The following is a 22,392-nucleotide window of genomic DNA, read 5'->3' on the forward strand; positions in this document are numbered from 1 at the left end:
GAAGGCCTCCTTCTCATTTCATGAACTTACTACCAATATATAATGAATTTGTTTTTGTTCTAAGTTTCCAATTTTAGTTTGCTGGGAGAAATTAACTACGTGTCTTGAATACCTAAACAGAGACCTTTTTTGAGGCCACATCAACTCACCTGTAAAGACTGAAGGAAGAGTACCCAGGCTTCACATGGCAGTTCACTTTCAGACACTGAAAGCAGTAATTCAAAACAACTCCTAGAATATGAATAACTAAGTCAGTATATAACGGTGGTTATAGTCATAATCAAGTACAGTATGACAGTGATACTGAATATACATTTTACATTTATTTAGACCATTTTAAATTTGTTTTTCACTCTTCAAAGTGTCATTCAACATTGTTATATTAACTTTTCAACTTTAAAAAAGAGAAAAAAGAAAAACTATGAGGCTTCAGAGGAGGAATAATGGGATTATAAAACCAGGAATGTTTATGTTGCAAAAAAAAAGTATAAAGTTAGAGGTTTGGGGTTTGGGAAAATAGGAAGGAAAACATGTAAGACCAGAGAAAAATAAAATGGACCACCCAGACTAGAATTTATCCCACCAAACAATCTGCAAACTGAATCAAGGTGATTCCACAACTGAAAACTAACAGCTGTTGTATTTTTTCAATTTGCAAATAAATACATTAAAGGTGTAACTCTGCTATTAGGCAGCCAAATACTAAAATAGCAGCTAGATTATCATGGACCCTTGGGGTGGTACTCTTATACTGTACCCTGATATTTTCTGCTAGTATAATTCTTAGTTCAAATAATATAATTGTATTGAAGAATTTCACAGTGTTTCCCCCCAAAGTGTTCCTCAAAGACCACCACAGCTTCCAGATACTCTTGTCACTTCACTTGATCTATTCCTAAGGACAGAGAGAAAATGCATCATTCTAAGCCTGAGTAGGAAAAGAGACTCAAGGCAATTAAAGATTATGTTGCTTGGCTGGAGCTTCACTTATACTTTATCTCCTGAAAATGTGAATATAAAGTGCTCAGAGCAAAGGAAATTTCATTAAAAGGTATGACCCTGATGTTGCTTTGAACAGTGTGATGCCATAGTAAAGAGAAGTCAGGCAAACACTACAACCAAAAATACTCAATTTTAAGAGGGATTTAAGTTCTTAAACTTACAGTACTAATCTGCCAAGCACTAAGAGGACATCTTCGCATTCAGTAGTTAAATACGGGCGAGCACTGGCAAAGCTTTGGATGGCAAGTCGATATACCTCCAGAAGATACACAATATGTTCTGATGCATTCTTGCTGCTTGCATATTGCAATAAGGTCTAAAAAATAAAGTTAGAGTTTTAATTATTTTAAAAAAAATAAAGACAATGAAACAAGACTATTTTTGTTCTCAAATGCACTACCCCTTCCTTTTTGTCTAACAGATGCATACACCTTTTATTTGCCTTTTTAGGCTCTGGTTTGTTTAGAGGATTCTATTTTCATCACTTAATGAACTGTTTCTGCTGAGTTAAAGAAAAGGCAGAACTGCTCTTTTGACATGAGAATAAATCTAAGAATAAAGCCATAAAACGCCTATAGTTGTTCTCACTAGAGGTCTGGAGTTACCATCTCTGAAATTCAGTAACGTTTCATTAATACAACATTAAATTGAACACCAACCATGTGCCAATACACTGGGTATACAAGGATAAGAATATGATCCCTGACTTACACAAGAGACTTATTGCTGAGTGTAGCCCTCTCAGCTCTTTTTTCTACACACATAGAACTTATTAGGCTTAATTTATACTTACCAATTTATAAAAGGTTGAGGTTTTTATTTTTAATGAAGTTTATTTCAAAAACTAATATACATGCCAAATGCCAGTTTATTTGTTTACAATGGGGGACAGTCATATTACCACCTAGGGTCCCCATTCCCCATACTTCGATGTAAGAGGTCCCATTCCCCATACTTTGATATAAGAGGTTATCTGGTGAGTTTAAAATCTAAAACAAAGGAAAACACAACCACAATAAAGCCTGATAAATTACATGTGTTCAAATGACGACAGAAAGCTGGCTTCTGTTCTCTCTGGACAGTGTGGAAAATCTGCCAAATTCTTGTTTGGGGTCTCTCTTTCTAGGTTCCACAAAGTTGCTCTCCCTACTATTAATATATTTCTTTCCTCTAACAACTGAATAGGTTTTGCTTATGCTTAACTGATATATGTCATTAGGTTAAGACTTGAATTGTGCAACTTTTCCCCCCTAGAACACACATTCTAACTGGGCTAGGGAGTTAAGGCTACTTCAATAATAATTTCTTCTAACTTCCTGTCTTCTGATTTTTCTGCTTAGCAAACTACAAATAGCTGTGGCGGCACTGCAGGAGTCCACTGATCTTCTGCAGTTTTTTCTGCAGTTTTCACAATAACAGTCCCTATATCTGTTCTGATAATTAAGAACTGACTGGTCTTGATTATTTAAAACAAACAAACAAACAAACTTAACAGGGAAATATATGATCAACCATTATACCATATACAGTAAAAGCTCTCTTAACTAACACATTGGATTATCTGATCTTTGCATACTTGAATGATCAAGCCAGTTAAGCTATATTAGTACACCCATTTCAATTCAGTATCTTGCTGCTTTATCACAGTCACTCTAGAGAAGTGGGCTCTTTCTGTTATTTTCAGAAAAGCATTATATCCCCATCTAATCAAATCCCAAATTTTAGTAAAATAAGAAAAAAACAATAATAACAGAGGATCATAAAACTGACCCCACACCAATCCTTTCTAGCTAAAACAGTGAAGAGAAGGAACACAGAATCGTGTACTTATCAGTTACGTCAATAACATTTCACATAATCTCTCTTAAGAAATTTATTAAAATCTATGTCAGAAAGAAATTGTTTTAGGTCAGCAAATTACTTACAGTCTGCATTGGCTAATCTGAAAACCAGAGGGCTTTACAAATTTATATTCAGTACCAGATTTTATGCTCCTGAGGTCAGATTTATCTTATCAATCTTTACAGGCCTAACACTCTTCTACCCCCTTCCATCTTGATAGGACATTCAAGTCTCATCAAATGTTTACTGAATAAATTTACCATTTTACTGAATAAACTCATCATTCTATTCACTTGACAAATATTTTTTGATAGCCTACTCTAGTAAGGAGCTAGGTACTGTGGGGAAAGAGATGGGGGCCTATCCTCGTGGAGCTTTCAGAATGAGTCAACACAGCATGATAGTTGAAACCACACATGCAAATTAACCCACTACTGGCTAAAGTATGCAAAGAGAAGGGCACAGTACATACAGATGAGGTTATTCTTTCCACAGTCCACCTTCCCACTCAGAAGCTCCTGCCACCAATCTAGTATCTTCTGACACAGACATTCCATTAAGACTCCCAACAAGTTACACAATTTCAAAGATTCAATACCCCATGACTATTTATGTTTACATTTTTCCCTATACTGATTTATATATTTTTTATATTCCTAAATCTTTTCCCCCTTACATGTTAATCACATTAAGGTGTCCTTAACATGTCCACTATGAGCATACTCTGGACATTGGAAGAATCACTGGAACAATCTTCATTATCATCTTTTTAAAAAATGCAAGATTAAAATGAATGACTTATAGCCATCCAAATGACATTTTAAGTACCTCATGTAAACAAAATTCCATCAGAAGCAGAAAAGTAAAGTGGAAGTCTCTTATTTTTTTTAGACATTTAAATTTTAGACACCAACAAAATTGAATAAGAAAGGGGCAATAAATGATAACTATGACTCCCTCAAGTTCACTGGCATTCTTCAGAGACCAAATTAATGGCCTCTTCTCTTTGTTTCAGTAAATTCATTTACGCTACAAAAGCTTACTATGTGGCAATACTGTGCTGGGTACTAGAGATGAAGACTCTTATCCTGTCCTTAAAGAACTAAATACACTGAGAGGTCAGATACATCAGCCCAATCAGGTACCATTTTTGATTATTTTAAACATTCTTACTGGGGTGCTCTCATTCATATCCCAGGCAGATTATCTCTCAAGTCCTTGCTGTATACCTCAAATGCCTGTTAGACATTTCCATCTGGATGTCCTAGTCAAATCTAAAACTCAACATGTTGAAAACAAACATCTTCCCCAGCAAATATGTTCTTCCTCCTATGTTCCATCTGCTTCTTTTCAGGAGCCAGAGCTAAAAAAACCTGTCTTTGAAACCACCACACCGAAGTTTGCTGATTCAACTGCAGAAATACCTTTGTCTGTGATCTTATGCTTTGATTTCTACAGCCAGCGACCTAGACCAGGCCCCCAACATCCCTCACCTGGAATGCTACAACAGTTTACTTCTCTAGGCTAAATATCCTCCAGTTCTGTGCATGTGTTGTAGTCATAACATATTTGTACACACAAAAAATTAATGCACAGGGAAAAAAGGTTATTAGCACTGGAGTAGTAGTAGGATTATAAACAATCTTCTACCATTTTTATAATTTTCTGAAATTCTTCCCAAATTTTCTTTAATAAGTATTATTATGTTTACATTGAAGGAAAGAATCTCTTCCCTATCCCAATTCTATCTATATTCCTCACTACATGGTTTCATACATTCCTTACTACATGGTTTCAAAGAGGTTGGTAGCATCCTGACTATTCTCTGAAACTATCAAGGAAGGAGAATTTTTTTCTTCATGATGGTCATATTTTATGCAGGGATGCATTCCCATTTAAAACTCAAATGGTTCAAGACTAATTTTTCCAGTGGAATAACCACAGTTAATATTTTTGAGCACACAGTATGCACTAGGTATCTTCCTAAGAGCTTTACATGCTATGAACATTTAATACAACAACCTGATGAGCTAGGTGATTTATCATCAGCTCATTTTTTAAATGGGGAAACCAAAGCACAGAGAGATTAAGTTATTTTCCAAAAGACACCTGGTAGTAAATGTTAGGATTTGAACTAGGGTCATCTGACTCCAGAGCCCACACTTAATTACTTTGCTACAAGACTTTTCAGAATGCACAATTTCACAACTGTTTTAGGTGTGTTTTAAAACTCTACTTCCGGGCTTCCCTGGTGGCGCAGTGGTTGAGAGTCTGCCTGCCGATGCAGGGGACACGGGTTCGAGCCCTGGTCTGGGAAGATCCCACATGCTGCGGAGCAACTAGGCCCGTGAGCCACAATTGCTGAGCCTGCGCGTCTGGAGCCTGTACTCCGCAACAAGAGAGGCCGCGACAGTGAGAGGGCCGCGCACCGTGATGAAGAGTGGCCCCCCGCTTGCCGCAACTAGAGAAAGCCCTCGCACAGAAACGAAGACCCAACACAGCCATAAATAAATAAATAAATAAATAATTAAATAATTAAAAAAAAAAAACCTCTACTTCCCCCACCAGGTGTTAACTTTAATCTTTTACAGCAAGTAGCATCATGGTCATCATCTGGCCTTCTTCCTGAGAGTTTACAACATTTAATTTCCATTTAAAGTGACTGCTTCTGGGGAAAGTTTTCCAGCAATAGTGCTGATTGACACTCCACAGTTCAGAATGCCGGTGGTTCACAAAGAAATGACAAAAAATATCTGGTACCTGTTAAAGCTGCACGTCCTATGGCAACAGGAAATTATATGACTTTTAATAGAGGAGGATTTTCATTATTTCAAATTTTGCACATAAAGCGAGAAATCTTATTGATTTTAATTTCTCAACTCGTGAAATTCCCAGAACTACATAAATTTGAGTAAAATGTGATTGCACTATGACAGATAGACTTCCAGCAGGGGGTAGCACTTGAGCTGGATTTCTGAGGTACGTGTCAAGTTTGAAAATGCAAAAGTGAGGGGAACAGGACTCCAAGTAGACAGTAACCTGAACAAAGTCAGAAAAGACCAATAGAACAGATAGGGCAAACAGTGACGATACTTTACATCCGTTGGTGAGGAAGCACGGGAGGTTTCCCTAGAAGAGACTAAGCTGGGTGTGAGATGGAATGGAAAGAGAACAGCTGGCTGCTTACATTCAGAAAGTGGCTGGAGTAAATTACAACTTTTAAGTCTTTTACATATGTTGCTATTAGGCCCCACCTCACACTTTCTATATTGGTTACAGTTGTTTTTTTAAAATCCAGAAATATGACTTACTTATTACTCTATCTACCTACCTATTCATCTATCCTGGATTCAGTTCATCATCCCAGCCTACCAAGATTATTTTTAGATAGTGATTCTGTCATGGGATTTAACTATGCTTTCTAACTTCATTTCATTTTCAAAAATATCTTTTGCTGTTTTTTCATAAAATTAATATCCTTTATTGTTTAAAAAATACAGATCAATAGAGAAGTAAAAATTAAAATGTCCACAATCTACACTATCACTACCCAAAAGTAGACCACTGTTAACAGGTAATATTAAGTTAGAGAGGTTTTTAATGCGTAAATAGCAGTATTTTAATGGACTCAAACTATACATTGTTTTGTAAAATTTTCTTCAACATCAGTATTTTTATAGTTCATGTGTGTATCACAGTTTATTACTCAAGTCCCTGTTTCTGGGCATGATGGTTTCTAACTCTGCATTATTATATATAATATTTAGGACAATGTTCTATAAATGGAATTGCTGGGTCAAAGGATGCATAATTCTTAAGACTTTACATAGTACCAAATTCTGCACCAGAAAATTTGTTCCAATTTACATTCCTATTATTTATGTAAGATAGTGACAGATTGAGGAACTGTCATAATTATTGTACATTACAACCTAAATACAACTTTTTGAGGGTCAACTGGATAAGGGAAATACATTATTTTGTTTATTCAATTTATAATCCTTTCATTACTACTGTGGTTGAATAAAAATTTTCATGTTTCTTTTACAGCACCCATATGGTATCTTCATTTCAGTTATCAATAACAGTAAGGAAGAGAGCTTGGATGACAACAGCATCAACAGTTAATCTTCCCAAAAAACTGAAGAGGGAATACATCCTAACTCATTCTATGACGCCAGCATTACCTTGATACAAAAGCCAGACAAAGACTACAAGTAAAGAAAACTACAGATCCATATGCCTTATGAAGACTGATACAAAAATCATCAACAAAATACTAGCAAACTGAATTCAATGGCATATTAAAATGGATTATACACTATGACCAAGTGGGATTTATTCCTGGAATGCAAGGATGGTAAAGCATATAAAAATCAATTAGTGTACTATACCACATTAAGAGCATGAAGGGAAAAAACCTCACATGATCACCTCCACTGATGCAGAAAGAGTGTTTGAAAAATTCAACAACCTTTCATGCATGATTAAAAAAAAAAACAAAAACCAAACACTCAACAAACTAGGAGTAGAAGAAAATTACCTCCACATAATATAGACCATGAATGAAAAACCGTAACATTATACTCAATGGTGAAAGACTAAAAGCTTTTCCTTTAAGGTCAGGAAGAAGGATATCCACATTCACCACTTCTATTCAATACAGTACTGGAAGTCCTAGTGAGAGCAATTAGGCAAGAAAAAGAAATAAAAGGCATCCAAATTGGAAAGAAAAGTACAAGTATCACTGTTTGCAGATGACATGATTTTACATATATAAAATATTAAATATTCCACACCCAAAAAACTATTCATATAAACAAGTTCAGCAAAGTTGCAGGATACAAAATCAACATACAAAAACCAGTTGTGTTTTTTGTTTTTTGTTTTTGGCCACGCCGCACAGCTTGCAGGATCTTAGTTCCACAACCAGGGATCAAACCCGGGCCCACAGCAATGAAAGCACAGAGTCCTAACCACTGGACTGCCAGGGAATTCCCTCAGTTGTGGTTTTACACACTAACAATAAATAATCTGAAAAGGAAGTTAACTATTCCATTTACAATCGCATCAAAAAAACAGGAATAAACCAAGGAAGTGAAAGACTTGCACACTGAAAACTATTAAAACTTGATGAGAGGGCTTCCCTGGTGGCACAGTGGTTAAGAATCCACCTGCCAATGCAGGGGACACGGGTTCGAGCCCTGGTCTGGGAAGATCCCACATGCTGCGGAGCAACTAAGCCCGTGCGCCACAACTACTGAGCCTGTGCTCTAGAGTCCGCGAGCCACAACTACTGAGCCCGAGTGCCACAACTACTGAAGCCCACGCGCCTAGAGCGTGTGCTCCGCAACAACAGAAGCCACTGCAAGGAGAAGCCAGCACACCACAATGAAGAGTAGCCCCCACTCGCAGCAACTAGAGAAAGCCCGCACACAGCCACGAAGACCCAGTGCAGTAGCAAGCCATCAATCAATAAATGTATATATTAAAAAAACTTGATGAGAGATGTTAAAGAAGACACAAATAAATGGCAAGACATGTCATGAAAATGTCCACGAATTGGAAGACAATATTGTTAAGATGTCAATACTATACAAAGCAACCCACAGATTCAATGCAATCCCTATCAAAATCCCAATGACTTTTTTGGGGGGCAGAAATAGAAAAATCCATCCTAAAATTAACAGAGGATCTCAAGGGACCTTGAACTGCCAAAACAAACTTGAAAAAGAAGAATGAAGTCGTAGATCTGATACTTTCTGATTTCAAAATTTACTACAAAGCTACAGTAATCAAAGCAGTGTGTACTCGAGTAAAGAGGGACACACAGACCAATGAAATAAAACAGAGTCCAGAAATAAACCCTCGCATATATGGTCAAATGATTTTCCAGGGTGCCAAGACCTTTCAGTGGGGGAAAGGACAGTCTTTTCAACAAACGGTGTTGGGAAAATTGAATATCCATATGCAAAAGAATTAGACTCTTACCTTATACCATAAATTAGCTCAAAACAGATCTAACATCAGACTGCAAAGGCAAAAGAAATAAAAGCAAAAATAAACAAATGGGACCTAATGAAACTTAAAAACTTTTGCACAGCAAACAAAACCACCAACAAAACGAAAAGACAACCTATGGAATGGGAGAAAATATTTGCAAATGATGTGACTGACAAGGGGTTAATATCCAAAATATACCTACAACTCAGTATCAAAGAACCAAACAATCCAATAAAAAATGGGCAGAAGATCTAAACAGACATCTCTCCAAAAAGACACACAGATGACCAACAGGCACATGAAAAGATACTCAACATCACTAATTATCAGAAAAACGCAAATCAAAACCACAATGAGATATCACCTCACATCAGTCAGAATGGCTATCATCAAAAAGTCTACAAATAACAAATGCTGGACAGAACGTGGAGAAAAAGGAACCCTCCTACACTGTTGGTGGGAACATAAACTGGTGCAGCCACTATGGAAAAAAGCATGAAGATTCCTTTAAAAACTAAAAATAAAGCTACCATATCATCCAGCAATTCCACCTCTGGGCATATATCCTGAACAGACAAAAACTCTGATTTGAAAAGATACATGTACCCCAATGTTCATAACAGCATTATTCACAATACCCAAGATGGAAACAACCCAAGCGCCCACCAAGAGACAATTGGCTTAAGAAGATGTGGTATGTGTGTGTGTGTGTATACACACACACACACACACACACACACACACACACCACACACAATGGAATATTACATAGTCATAAAATAGAATGAAATATTGCCATTTGCAGCAACATGGATGGACCTAGAGAATATCATACTAAATGAAGTCAGTCAGACAGAGAAAGACAAATATCACATGATGTCACTTATATGGGGAATCTAAAAAATAATAAAAATGAATCTATATACGAAACAGAAACAGACTCAGACATAGAAAACAAACTTATGGTTACCAAAGTGGAAGGGGGGGATAAATTAGGAGTACTATGGGATTAACAGATACAAACTGCTACATATAAAACAGATAAGCAGGGCTTCCCTGGTGGCGCAGTGGTTAAGAATCCGCCTGCCAATGCAGGGGACACTGGTTCGAGCCCTGGTCCGGTAAGATCCCACATGCCGCGAAGCAAGTAAGCCCGTGCGCCACAACTACTGAAGCCCATGGGCTTAGAGCCCAGGCTCCGCAACAAGAGAAGCCACTGCAATGAGAAGCCTGCACACCGCAACGAAGACCCAACGCAGCCAAAAATAAATAAATTAATTAAAAAACAAAACAAAACCAAAAAAACAGATAAGCAACAAGGATTTACTGTATATCACAGGAAACTATATGCAATATCTTGTAATAACCTATAATGGAAAATAATCTGAAAAATATATATATAACAATAATTTTGCTGTACACCTAAAACTAACCCAAGATTGTAAATCAACTACACTTCAATTAAAAAAAGAAAAGAAAAAAGAAAAAAATAGATCTAAGAGCTAAAATCATAAAACTCTTGGAAGAAAACAGTGGAAAAGCTTCATGATATTGGACTTGGAAATGATTTCTTAGTCACGATACTGAGAGTACAAGTAACAAAAGTAAAAACAGATAAACTGAGCTATATCAAAATTAAAAACTTTTGTACCCCGAAATTTGGATACTATCCATGTGGTAAAAAGAAAACCGGCAAAACAGATGAAATATCTGCAAGTCATCTATCTGTTAATGGATTAATATCCAAAATATATAAAGCTTTAAAACGCAACAACAAAACCCAATTAATAATGGGCAAAGGACTTAAACAGACATTTCTCCAAAGAAGATACACAAATGGCCAATAAGCACATGAAAAGATGTTCAACATCAGTAAGTAGGAAATGCAAATCAAAATCACAATGAGATACCATTTCACACTCATTAGGATAGTTATTATCAAAAACAAACAAACAGAAAATAACAATTGTTTGCAAAAATGTGGAGAATTTGGAACCCCTGTGCATTGTTGGTGGGAATGTAAAATGGTTCAGCCACTGTGCAAAATGTTTGATGGTTTCTCCAAAAATTAAACAGAATTACCATATGATCTAGTAATTTCACTTCTGGATATACACCCAAAAGAACTGAAAGCAGGGACCTGAAGAGCTATTTGTTCCCATGTTCATAGCAGCATTATTTACAATAGGTGGACGTAATCCAAGAATCCATCAAGGGATGGATGAACAAACTGTGGTGTATAAACACAGTGGAATATTATTCAACCTTAAAAAGAAAGGAAATTTGACACATGCTACAACCTCGATGAATCTTAAAGCCATTATGCTAAGTGAAATAAGCAAGTCACAAAGAGACATATGTTTCCACTTATAAGAATGCACCATAGTCAAACTCACAGAGGCAGAAAGCAGAATGGTGGTTACCAGAGGCAGGGGAGAGGGACGAATGGGGGATTAATGTCTGATGAGTTCAGAGGTTCAGTGTGGTAAGATGAAAATGTTCTGAGGATGAATGGTGGTGACAGTTGCATAACAACATAATATACTTAATGCCACTGAACTGTATGCTTAAAAACAGCTGAAGTGGCAAATTTTATATTATGCATACTTTACCACAATATAAAAAAATACCCAAAAAAGTTAACTTTATGTCTTGAGATTTAAGAAGAGCAATTTTCAAGAAACAGAAGTGCGTGAGCATGATTAGGAAGACTGGGGAAAGAGGAGGATAAATTCAAATACCCCACATTTCTGTTTTAGTAAGTCACTAGTACTAAAGAGATTGATCTAGAATACCTCTTAAGTCTTGAGATTTTTAAATCCAAGCTTTATCACACTGGGGAAAAGGATCACAATTCTGAGGCGGCTGTGTAATAAACAGAGTGAAATAACATACCTTTCGGCTGTGGATTCAAACCTCTACCCCCATCATTTGCCAGCTAACCTCTCTGGGTCTTGATTTTTAAAAATCACTTAACTGAAATGACTGAGTACTTATTTTGCACCAGACATTGTGCAATATACCTTAAACTGTGGCAAAATACACGTAACAAAACTTACTATCTTAACCGTTTTTTTAAATGTACAGTTCTGTGACATTAAGTATATTTACACTGCCGTGCTACCATCACCAACATCCATCCGCAGAACTTGTTTCATCTTGCAAAACTGAAACTGACCCATTAAACAATAACTCCCCATTTCCCCTTCCCTCCAGCCCCTGGCAACCACCATTCTACTTCCTGTCTCTATGTGTAATATAGCTTTCATAACATTGTATTTTCTGTTTGAAAAAAGCAACACAAGAGTGTGGTAATGGCATCAGGGTATACAAATAGATCAACAGAACAGAATAAAGTCCAGAAACAGACCTACATACATATGGCTAACTGATTTTCAGCAAAGCGCAAAGGCAATTTCTCAATTCAATGGGAAAGCAGTCTTTTCAACAAATGATTCTGGAACATTCAGATGTTCATATTTTTAGAAAAAGAACTTCCACCCATCACTCACACAATACACAAAAATTAACTCCAAATGGATCACAGATCTAAATGTAAAACCTAAAACAGTAACATTTATAGAAGAGAACATAGCCTTTGTGCTCTTGGGTTAGGCAGATTTCCCAGATATAACATGAAAAATACAATCAATAAAAGAACAAGTTGGGCTTCCCTGGTAGCTCAGTGGTTAAGAATCCACCTGCCGATGCAGGAGACACGGGTTCGAGCCCTGGTCCGGGAAGATCCCACATGCCGCAGAGCAACTAAGTCCGTGCGCCACAACTACTGAGCCAGTGCGCTAGGGCCCGCGAGCCACAACTACTGAGCCTGTGTGCCACAACTACTGAAGCCCGCGCGCCCTAGAGCCCGTGCTCTGCAACAAGAGAAGCCACCTCAATGAGAAGCCTGTGCACCACAACAAAGAGTAGCCCCTGCTCACCACAACTAGAGAAAGCCCGCGCGCAGCAATGAAGACCCAACACAGTTAGAAATAAATAAAATTAATTAATTAATAAAAAAAAAAAGAACAAGCTAATAAACTGAACTTTATCAAAATTAAGGACTTGTGTCCTTCAAAAGACACTGTTAAGAGAATAAAAAGACAAACCACAGCCTAGGAGAATACATGCCAACAAGCCATGGCTTGGCTGCTCTTATGCCCATCTAGTAATGCAGGACTTTTTGTTCCTGTTAATGTCTCACCCAGTTTTTCCTTGAAGTTCTTGATAGTGTCTCTCATGAGTTTAGAACAGTTCTGTCCACATGTGTGTCTGCCACCATGTTGTTCTGCCTCAGTTCATCCTTGTCATGATCTGCTCCTTCTAAGCTGGTGGAGAGCACCTCAGGCTTTCTCCATGCCCACATCAACACAATGGAATCTGTGTCACAGCCAAGGGTGTTCCCTCCAGAGATCCCAAGTGAACCAGAGGCAGAATGTGTGTAACTTAAAAGTGATACAAATCACCATCCCCAATCTGTCTACCCTTTGCCATCTAAGTCACAACATGTAAAAAAGGAAAAAAAGAAGAAGAATATATTGCATAAAGGACTTGGGTCCAGAAACACACACATACACACCCCTCAAAACTCAACAGTAAGAAAACAAACAATCCAATTTTTTCAAATGAGCAAGAGTTGAAAAGATACATTCTCAAAAAAGATATATGGTTGGTAACTACGCACATGAAAAGATACTCAACAGAAGTCATTAGGGAAAGGCAAATGAGAACCACAATGAGCTGCCACTAATTTTAGAATGGCTAAAACTAAAAAGACTGGCCACACCAAGTGTTGATCAGGAGGTGGAAAACTAGAACTCTCATACATTGTTGGTAGGAATGTAAAATGATACAACTACTCTCAAAAACCTGACATGTGACCCAGCCATTCCAGATATTTACCCAAGAGAAAGAGAAGGCGTTTGTTCTCACAAAGACTTACACATGGATGTTCATAGCAGCTTTGTCTGTATTAGCTAAAAACTGGAAACAAGCCAAATATACCAACAGGTGAATAAACAAATCATGATAAAGCCATACAATGGATACTCAGCAATGAAAGAAATTAATTATTAATATATACAACAACACAGAAGAATTTCAAAACAATTATACTGAAAGAAACCAAAAAGAGACTTATAGATTTATTTATGTAAAATTCTAAAAATGCAATATAATCTATATAGAAAGAAAGCAGCATAGCTGAGTGAGGATGGAAGGTTATGTACGGGAGGAAAGTAAGAAAGAGGAAATACAATGGGAGTAGAAAGAAAGTTCTAGGAGTGATGGATGTATTTGTTATCTTGATTATGGTTTCATGGGTACACAGATATGCCAAAGCTTATCAAATTGTTCATTTTAAATATGAGCAGTTTACTGTATGTCAATTATACCTCAATAAAGCTTTTTTTAAAAAAACACAATGCTCCACAAAATGCACAAAATCATAAAAGGAATTAAAATAAATTTTACATTTCAATTGTCAGATTTACTATTTTTACTGCAATAAAGTGTAAAAATTCTGTGCATAAAAATAACATAAGGGACTTCCCTGGTGGCACAGTGGTTAAGAATCCTCCTGCCAATGCAGGGGACACGGGTTCAAGCCCTGGTCTGGGAGGATCCCACATGCTGCGGAGCAACTAAGCCCGCGAGCCACAACTACTGAGCCTGCGTGCCACAACAACTGAAGCCCGCATGCCTAGAGCCCGTGCTCCACAACAAGGGAAGCCACTGCATCACAACGAATAGCCCCCGCTCGCCGCAACCAGAGAAAGCCCGCGTGCAGCAACGAAGACCCGTGCAGCCAAAAATAAATAAAATTTTAAAAATAGTTTAAAAATTACATTAAAAATAACAATATAAAAAATGAAAAGATAAACAGAAGAAAAGATAATTCCAAAGTAATGACCAACAAAGAATTCATGTCTAGAATATAATTTCATAAAAACTGTTAAGAAAAAGAAAACCCAAATGAAAAATGAGCAAACACTGGGAAAAAGTAATTCAGAAAAGAGGAAATCTGAATAGCAATAAATATAACCAAAAAGATAAGCAACTCCTCACAAGTAACCAGAAAAAAAAATTAAAACCACAATGAGATACCACAGTCTATCCGCCAGAACAGCTACAATTAAACTGTCGACTATACCAAGTATTGGCAAGAATGAAGGGCAATGGTAACTTTCATACACTGATAACTGCAGAAACTGCTACACACACTTTGGAGAGTAACTTGGCAGTATTATAGTTGAAGATAGGCTTATATATGAAGCTAGCAATTCCACTGTAAGCATATACCCTAAAAGAAATTCTTGCACCCATGTATAAACATATAAGGAAAAGATATCTACCCCAGCAGTTAATGTAAATGCCTCTAAATCGATCAGTAAAAGAATGGACAAATGAACTGTGATATATTTACATAATGAAATACTACACACCAGTGAAAAATGAATGTATCAAGACTATACATACCGGGGCTTCCCTGGTGGCACAGTGGTTGAGAATCTGCCTGCCAATGCAGGGGACACGGGTTCGAGCCCTGGTCTGGGAAGATCCCACGTGCCGCAGAGCAGCTGGGCCCATGAGCCACAATTACTGAGCCTGCACGTCTGGAGCCTGTGCTCCACAACAAGGGAGGCCACGATGGTGAGAGGCCCGCGCACCGTGATGAAGAGTGGCCCCCACTTGCCACAGCTAGAGAAAGCCCTCGCACAGAAATGAAGACCCAACACAGCCATAAATAAATAAATAAATACTTTAAAAAAAAAAGACTATACATATCAAAAAGTATACATACATACTAGATACACCTTAGAAACATTATGTTGAATTCAAAAAGCTTCAGAAGAATACATACAGTACATCATTTAAGCAAAGCTGGAAAACATAAGAAATAATATTATACATTATATTAAAATACACAAATACAAAGTAAAGAGATGGAGGAGAGATTAAATATCAAAATCAGGATGATGGTGGGAGGTAGATGATGTCTGTAACAGGGTACACAGGTAGCTTCAATTATTTTGTTTTTTAGGTTGTGTTCATTTTAGCGTGCACTTTACTACCTGTATGTTGGAAATATTTGATTTTTTTGAAAAGTAACATACCCTTCAAAGTTCTGAGCAAAACGGATTTTCAACCTAGATTCCTATACCCAGCCTAACTAACACAAAAGAGAGGGGAAACCTCCTCAGGAAGCTACTGGAGGGTAACTCCTCACACCCCAAGTAGGGGAGTAAAACAAGACAAAGACAGGAGGACCAGGAAATAGTATCTAACAAAGGAAAGAAGCAAAGACAAGTACTGAAACAATAGTTGATAAAATGAAAATTAATTTAAAAGGGTAATATATAAGTACAAACCGTACAAAAACACAAGAAACATAAAGTGAATGTCCCACTTATTCTTCACTGAAATGCAACAAATGATAACACTTTAGTAACTGTCTTTCAAAACTTTTTCTATACATCATTGCTTTATAAAATGGGATACTATATAGTTTTCTAACTGTTTCTAAAACAACAGATCTTGGATATCCTTTCATACCAATACATATAGTACTACCTTTTTGCCTGTTTAAATTTTATCTGAAAAAATACTGAAAAACACCGAAAAGGGAAAATCCACTCATAATTCTACCACTTTAAAATTTTCTATGCAACAAAGAAGTGAAAGATCACACCTGTGTTCCATCTAATTCTACCCCTACTCTCTATCGCCAAATAACCCCAATAAATACAATTTGGTACATATGCCTTATATACATAAACAGAAGCTTTCTAATTCTTTGTAATAATCTCCTGGGCTCAAATGTTTTATGGCTCTGGGATGTTCAAAGGGTACTTATTTTTTGGCATTTCCAAATCTAAAATATCTTATAAAAGCCCTCATCTAGTCCAAGACGGATTCCTGGCATTCCTTCTCTCCCTTAAATTAGTAGGGTCTTCCCTTCTTAACCATACACTTGCTTCAAATTTTCAGTTTGGCAACAAACACTAATGAAGCTGATTATAGAAAAGTGGCATGGAAAATCATTTCTTTATAATCTATAACAATTGGAAAGAGCAATAATGTTGCTTACTCAAAACCATTTATGTTAGACCTCAAAATTATTATGCAATAGTTAGTCAAGGGAACTGTTTTACTTATGTTCGTGTTACCTAAGGACAAACTAGTTGGAAGGCAGATAAATACATATAACCGTCAAACACTGACTACTGCTCTATTGTACCAATAAGCATATATAACAGGAAAAACTGCTTAATATTTATCTTCTCCACTAGACAATAGGCTCACTGCAGACCAGAACCCCAAGTAGCACATAACAGGTATTCTGTAATTATTTGCTTTTAATTCTTTGCCCAATTATTAAAGGATATGCTAACTTATTTTTGAAGTTTCATTAAGACAATTTTTCTGATACATATCTTCGATTAGCATGAAATATGCCTGTATACTAAGACAAATTCAACTAAGTAGATTGCACTCCAAATTCTCACTGCTTCCTTCAAACCTTGTAAAGGAGGAAAGCAGCATAATGTTGACCAAACTGCACTTGTGGGAATTTTAAAAAGAAAATGCTTAAGATCACAGTATTTTTTAGAAAGGTGCTCACATCCGATTACAATGATAATCCTAAATTTTGCTTGATAGTAAGTAGATATGTCAAAGTTCAGAACTTTATTAATATTACAACTGTCATATAATATCACACAATATTGATATAATTATTCTGATCCTCAGCTAACATCCTCGACTGAGAGGGAGTTTCTAACTTACAAGTTTTAAGCTGGAAAGGGAATGGGGCAGATAACCTCCAAAGTTCTTCCCCCAAACATAAGATTCTACAATTTCATGAAAACATGGCCAACTTTTTCCCAAGAACTCAAATCCAACATGTTACAAATTCAAATCACTTTTGATATATGCACATTTCAATAAAATGAAACACGTAATTTAAATGCCAAACAATAAACCAAGTTAAAGCCAACAGCCAAATGAATAAAAAATATTTCATATAGAATGATCTATTAGTTGCAACAGGTCAAACGCATTATACCTACTATAAACCCCAAAAGGCATCCATATTGCTTCAATGTAATAGAAATTTTCTGTAAATTACACTTCCAGTCTACAAAACTCATCATAGGCTCTCTGAATCTAAAACTATGTTAGCAAATGCTCTGAAAGCATTTAGGAAACTTTTTTCTTTCAGTGAGCTCTACATTGACAGGAAAATGGAGGAAAACCACGCTACATGAAATACTTCTTTAAAACAATATTCAGTATAGAAAGGAAATAAAGAAATGGACACGCTGGGTACCTATCTGCTGCTACCAAAAACTATGCTAAGGGTACTGTAATATTGTCCCATTTGATCCTCACAACCACCTACGGGGTAGCTTTCTATTACCCCCAATTTTATAGACAAGAATATAGACCCACGGCAAGGTTTAAGATCACAGAAGTGTTGGAATGAGGATTTAAAGTGAAACCTCTTGACTTCAAATGTACTTTCTATTGTATATGTTCTCCATTTCATAAGACAATAAAACATAATACTGGCGAAACATGATGTTTTACCCACATTTACTGTTAGAACTTCATGGGATAATTTGCTCTAGGTTTAACATTTTCATTTACCAAAATCAAGCTTTCATTATGAAGGAAAGAGCCAAATAAGGATAGTGAGCATAACAACTAATGTAAACAAATAATTTCAGCTCAAATTAGTAGAGTGGTTTCCACTGGGATGGGCATTTACCCTAAAGGTGTAAATGATAACCCACCAAGGGGCAGAAATATAATATTGAAACTTTTATTTAAATTAGTTTTAAAAGTCTCATCCCTTTTATACTTCTGTGTTTGCTTGTAATTTATATACTGGTACTGCATAAATAAAACATTTAAAATTTATTTATTTCAATAAGGATACACAAGGCAAATGTTTGGAGATGACTTAGAAAATAATCCTTAGCAAATGTTTCCCAATAGACTTATGTAGTTTTGGAGGAGAATCACACCTAAAAGGTCATCTCATTTAAGCAGTAATTTGAGGCCCCATAACAAACTGATTTGGTGCAAGGTAATACATCCATTCAGTGACACTTTATTTGAAAACATATAAAGATAACAACATAAGAAAAAGTTAGCTAATGTAAAGCACTAGGGTCTTTCCATTTATTCAGCTATGACTCAGTCTTCCCAAAGATTCCCAAATCTCCCCAAAGCAGTAACGATCAATAAATGTTTGTTGGAAATGAGTACACTGACAAATCTCTCACAGCAACAATCAATCACTAAATTGTATCATACATTCTGATGGCCTCAGGTTAGGCTGCAACTAACTCTCTGTAGTATGTTCTGCTTCTTGAGAACCTCAAAGCAGCATGGAATCTTAAGATTACAAGGTCACACTGGATGATTAGACACAACCAAATTTTAATGACTTTTAAATAATAACATTTTAAAACAGAAGTATGTTAAAAAAAAAAAAGGGAAAGACAAACCTCACAGGAAAAAAAAAGTAAAAATCTAATACACATGAAAAAGTAACAGGGACTTCCCTCGTGGTCCAGTGGGTAAGACTCTGTGCTCCCAATGCAGGGGTCCAGGTTCAATCCCTGGTTGGGGAACTAGATCCCGCATGCATGCCGCAACTAAGTGTTCACATGCCGCCAACTAAAAAGCACGTATGCCACAACTACGAAGCCAACGTGCCACAACTAAAGATCCCACATGCCACAACGAAGATCCTGTGTGCCACAACTAAGACCTGGCGCAGCCAAAATAAATAAATATATAAATTTTTTTTAAATGCTGTTAAAATACAAATTAATAGTGTGATAGCAATTATCTGCCACTATCAGATGGGCAAATATTTAAAAGTTTAGTAATACCAGGGTTGGCAAGGATATAGTGAAACAGGGACTCCATAACACTATTGGTGGAAGTACATACTCAACTTCTCGTAGGCCAGTATCTATCAAAATTTTAAAAAAACACTCTCTTTAGTCCAGTACTGTAATGTCAATGCCAGGAATTTATGCTATGGATATAAATAATGCTTAATGTTTAAGGTTGTTCACTTCAACATTATTTGTGGTAACAACAAAAAATACAAATTATTTAACTATGGTAATGTTCAACATGTACTGATACAGAAAGTTGCCCTCGGTATATTAAATCAAAATGTAGGGACTTCCCTGGTGGTCCAGTGATAAAGAATCCACCTTACAATCAATGCAGGGAATGCGAATTCTATCCCTAGTCAGGGAGCTAAGATCCCACATGCCATGGGGCAACTAAGCCTGTGCGCCACAACTACCGAGCTCGTGGGCCTCAACTAGAGCCTGCGTGCTGCAAACTACAGAGCCCATGCGCCCTGGAGACTGCGTGCCACAACGAGAGAAGACAAAACCCGCACACCACAACTAGAGAGAAGCTTGTGCACCACAACGAAGAGCCCACGTGCCACAACAAAAGCCCCTGCATGCCTCAAGGAAGATCCCAAGTGCTACAACTATGACCCGACGCAGCCAAAAATAAATTAAATAAAAAAACAATAAATAAATCTTTTCAAAAATTAATTAAAATGTAAATTGCGGAAGAGTGTGCATTTTAATTTTTTTTTTTAAATTATTTATTTATTTATTTATGGCTGTGTTGGGTCTTCGTTTCTGTGCGAGGGCTTTCCCTAGTTGCGGCAAGCGGGGGCCACTCTTCATCGCGGTGCGCAGGCCTCTCACCATCGCGGCCTCTCTTGTTGCGGAGCACAGGCTCCAGACGCGCAGGCTCAGTAATTGTGGCTCACGGGCCTAGTTGCTCCGTGGCATGTGGGATCTTCCCAGACCAGGGCTCGAACCCGTGTCCCCTGAATTGGCAGGCAGATTCTCAACCACTGCACCACCAAGGAAGCCCCGCATTTTAATTTTTAAGAACACACAAGACACCATTAACTGCTCTGGGGAGTGCCTGGAGAAACTGAAGGCAAAAAAGGGCTTCTACTTTTCCCTTAAACCTTTCTGTAGCTTCATATACTCTGCTTTGAGCATAGCTTTACAGTTTAAAAAATTTTTAAATTACGAGTGTTGAAGGTTTTGGGACTTCCCTGATGGCCCCCTGGTTAAGAATCCGCCTGCCAGTGCCCAGGACATAGGTTCGAGCCCTGGTCCGGGAAGATCCCACATGCCGCGGAACAACTAAGCACGTGTGCCACAACTACTGAGCCTGCTCCCTAGAGCCCATGAGCCACAACTACTGAAGCTTGCACACCTAGAGCCCATGCTCCACAACAAGAGAAGCCACCACAATGAGAAGCCCGCGCACCGCAATGAAGAGTAGCCCCCGGTCGCTGCAACTAGAGAAAGCCTGCACGCAGCAGCGAAGACCCAACGCAGCCAAATAAATAAATAAATAAATATTAGAAAAAAAAAAAAAGAGTGTTGAAGGTTTTGCTACCTGCATAATTTAAAATCAATGCAGTTTTGGACTTCCCTGATGGCACAGTGGTTAAGAATCCGTCTGCCAATGCAGGGGACACGGGTTCAAGCCCTGATCCAGGAAGATCCCACATGCCGTGGAGAAACTAAGCTCGTGCGCCACAACTACTGAGCCTGCGCTCTAGAGCCCGCGAGCCACAACTACTGAAGCCCACGCACCTAGAGCCCGCGCTCCACAACAAGAGAAGCTACCGCAATGAGAAGCCCACGCACAGCGATGAAGAGTAGCCCCCGCTCAGCCCCCGCTCTAGAGAAACTAGAGCCCGCAACTAGAGAAAGACCCGTGCACAGCAATGAAGACCCAACGCAGCCAAAAATAAATAAATTAATTAAAAAATAAAAATAAAATCAATGCAGTTTTCAATGGAATACTATGCAGTTTTTTTTAACATAGTTAATATGTGTGTGTTCCATATGAAAAGATATCTACAATATATTAAATAAAATAAGCAAGTTTTAGTATATAAACTTGACACTATTTTTCTAAAAATAATACATATCATATGGAAAAATTCTGTAAGTATACATTCCCAAACTGTTAGCCTAAGAAAACGTAGTACTGAAGTATAGGGAGTATATGGTAGTTTTCATCTTTACTTTCTCTTCTTTTACGTTCTTCTAAGTTTTTACAATTAGAATGTGTTCATGAGTTGCTTGGGCAACTAAAATTTTTAATATTTATATACACACATATACTATATGTGCTTTTCCAAAAATCAGAATAATACATCAATTTATTAACAGTGAGACTACATGGTACTTTCACTTTTTACTTTACGCATTTACACATCTTGCCTTAAGCTTCTAGAATGAGCATGTATCAGTTTGGAGTCACAAAAAACAAAAAATATATATAATTAGTTTTATTTCTTTAAGATACCTTATATATTTTAAACATACATATGGAAAAAAGAAAATGAAATCCCAAATTAAAATATGCCTATTTTATACAACCGCATATCATAAAAATACAATTCCCAAGCTAAGTCATTCATTCTATCATATCTGGTAATAATTCTTATAAGTGTCCATATTA

General features: G+C 37.1%; 1 protein-coding gene across 8 annotated transcripts in view; it reads right to left on the reverse strand.

Annotated features, from left to right (window-relative positions):
• The window catches only part of RLF (RLF zinc finger), a 78,765-nt gene that overhangs the window by 48,284 nt on the left and 8,089 nt on the right, over positions 1-22,392 (reverse strand). For all 8 annotated transcript variants that reach the window (XR_014257002.1, XR_014257003.1, XR_014257004.1 and 5 more), the window contains exons 2-3: positions 1,164-1,318; positions 150-231 (exon numbers count right to left, since the gene is read on the reverse strand). Coding sequence is in view for 4 of the 8 variants with exons in the window: in XM_082439193.1 (XP_082295319.1) it covers positions 150-231; positions 1,164-1,318 (237 nt within the window). In the remaining 4 variants the exon portion in view is untranslated. The remainder of the gene's footprint in view (positions 1-149; positions 232-1,163; positions 1,319-22,392) is intronic.

This window comes from Balaenoptera physalus (assembly GCF_965194825.1).
Source record: "Balaenoptera physalus genome assembly, chromosome: 1".
NCBI lineage: Eukaryota > Metazoa > Chordata > Mammalia > Artiodactyla > Balaenopteridae > Balaenoptera > Balaenoptera physalus.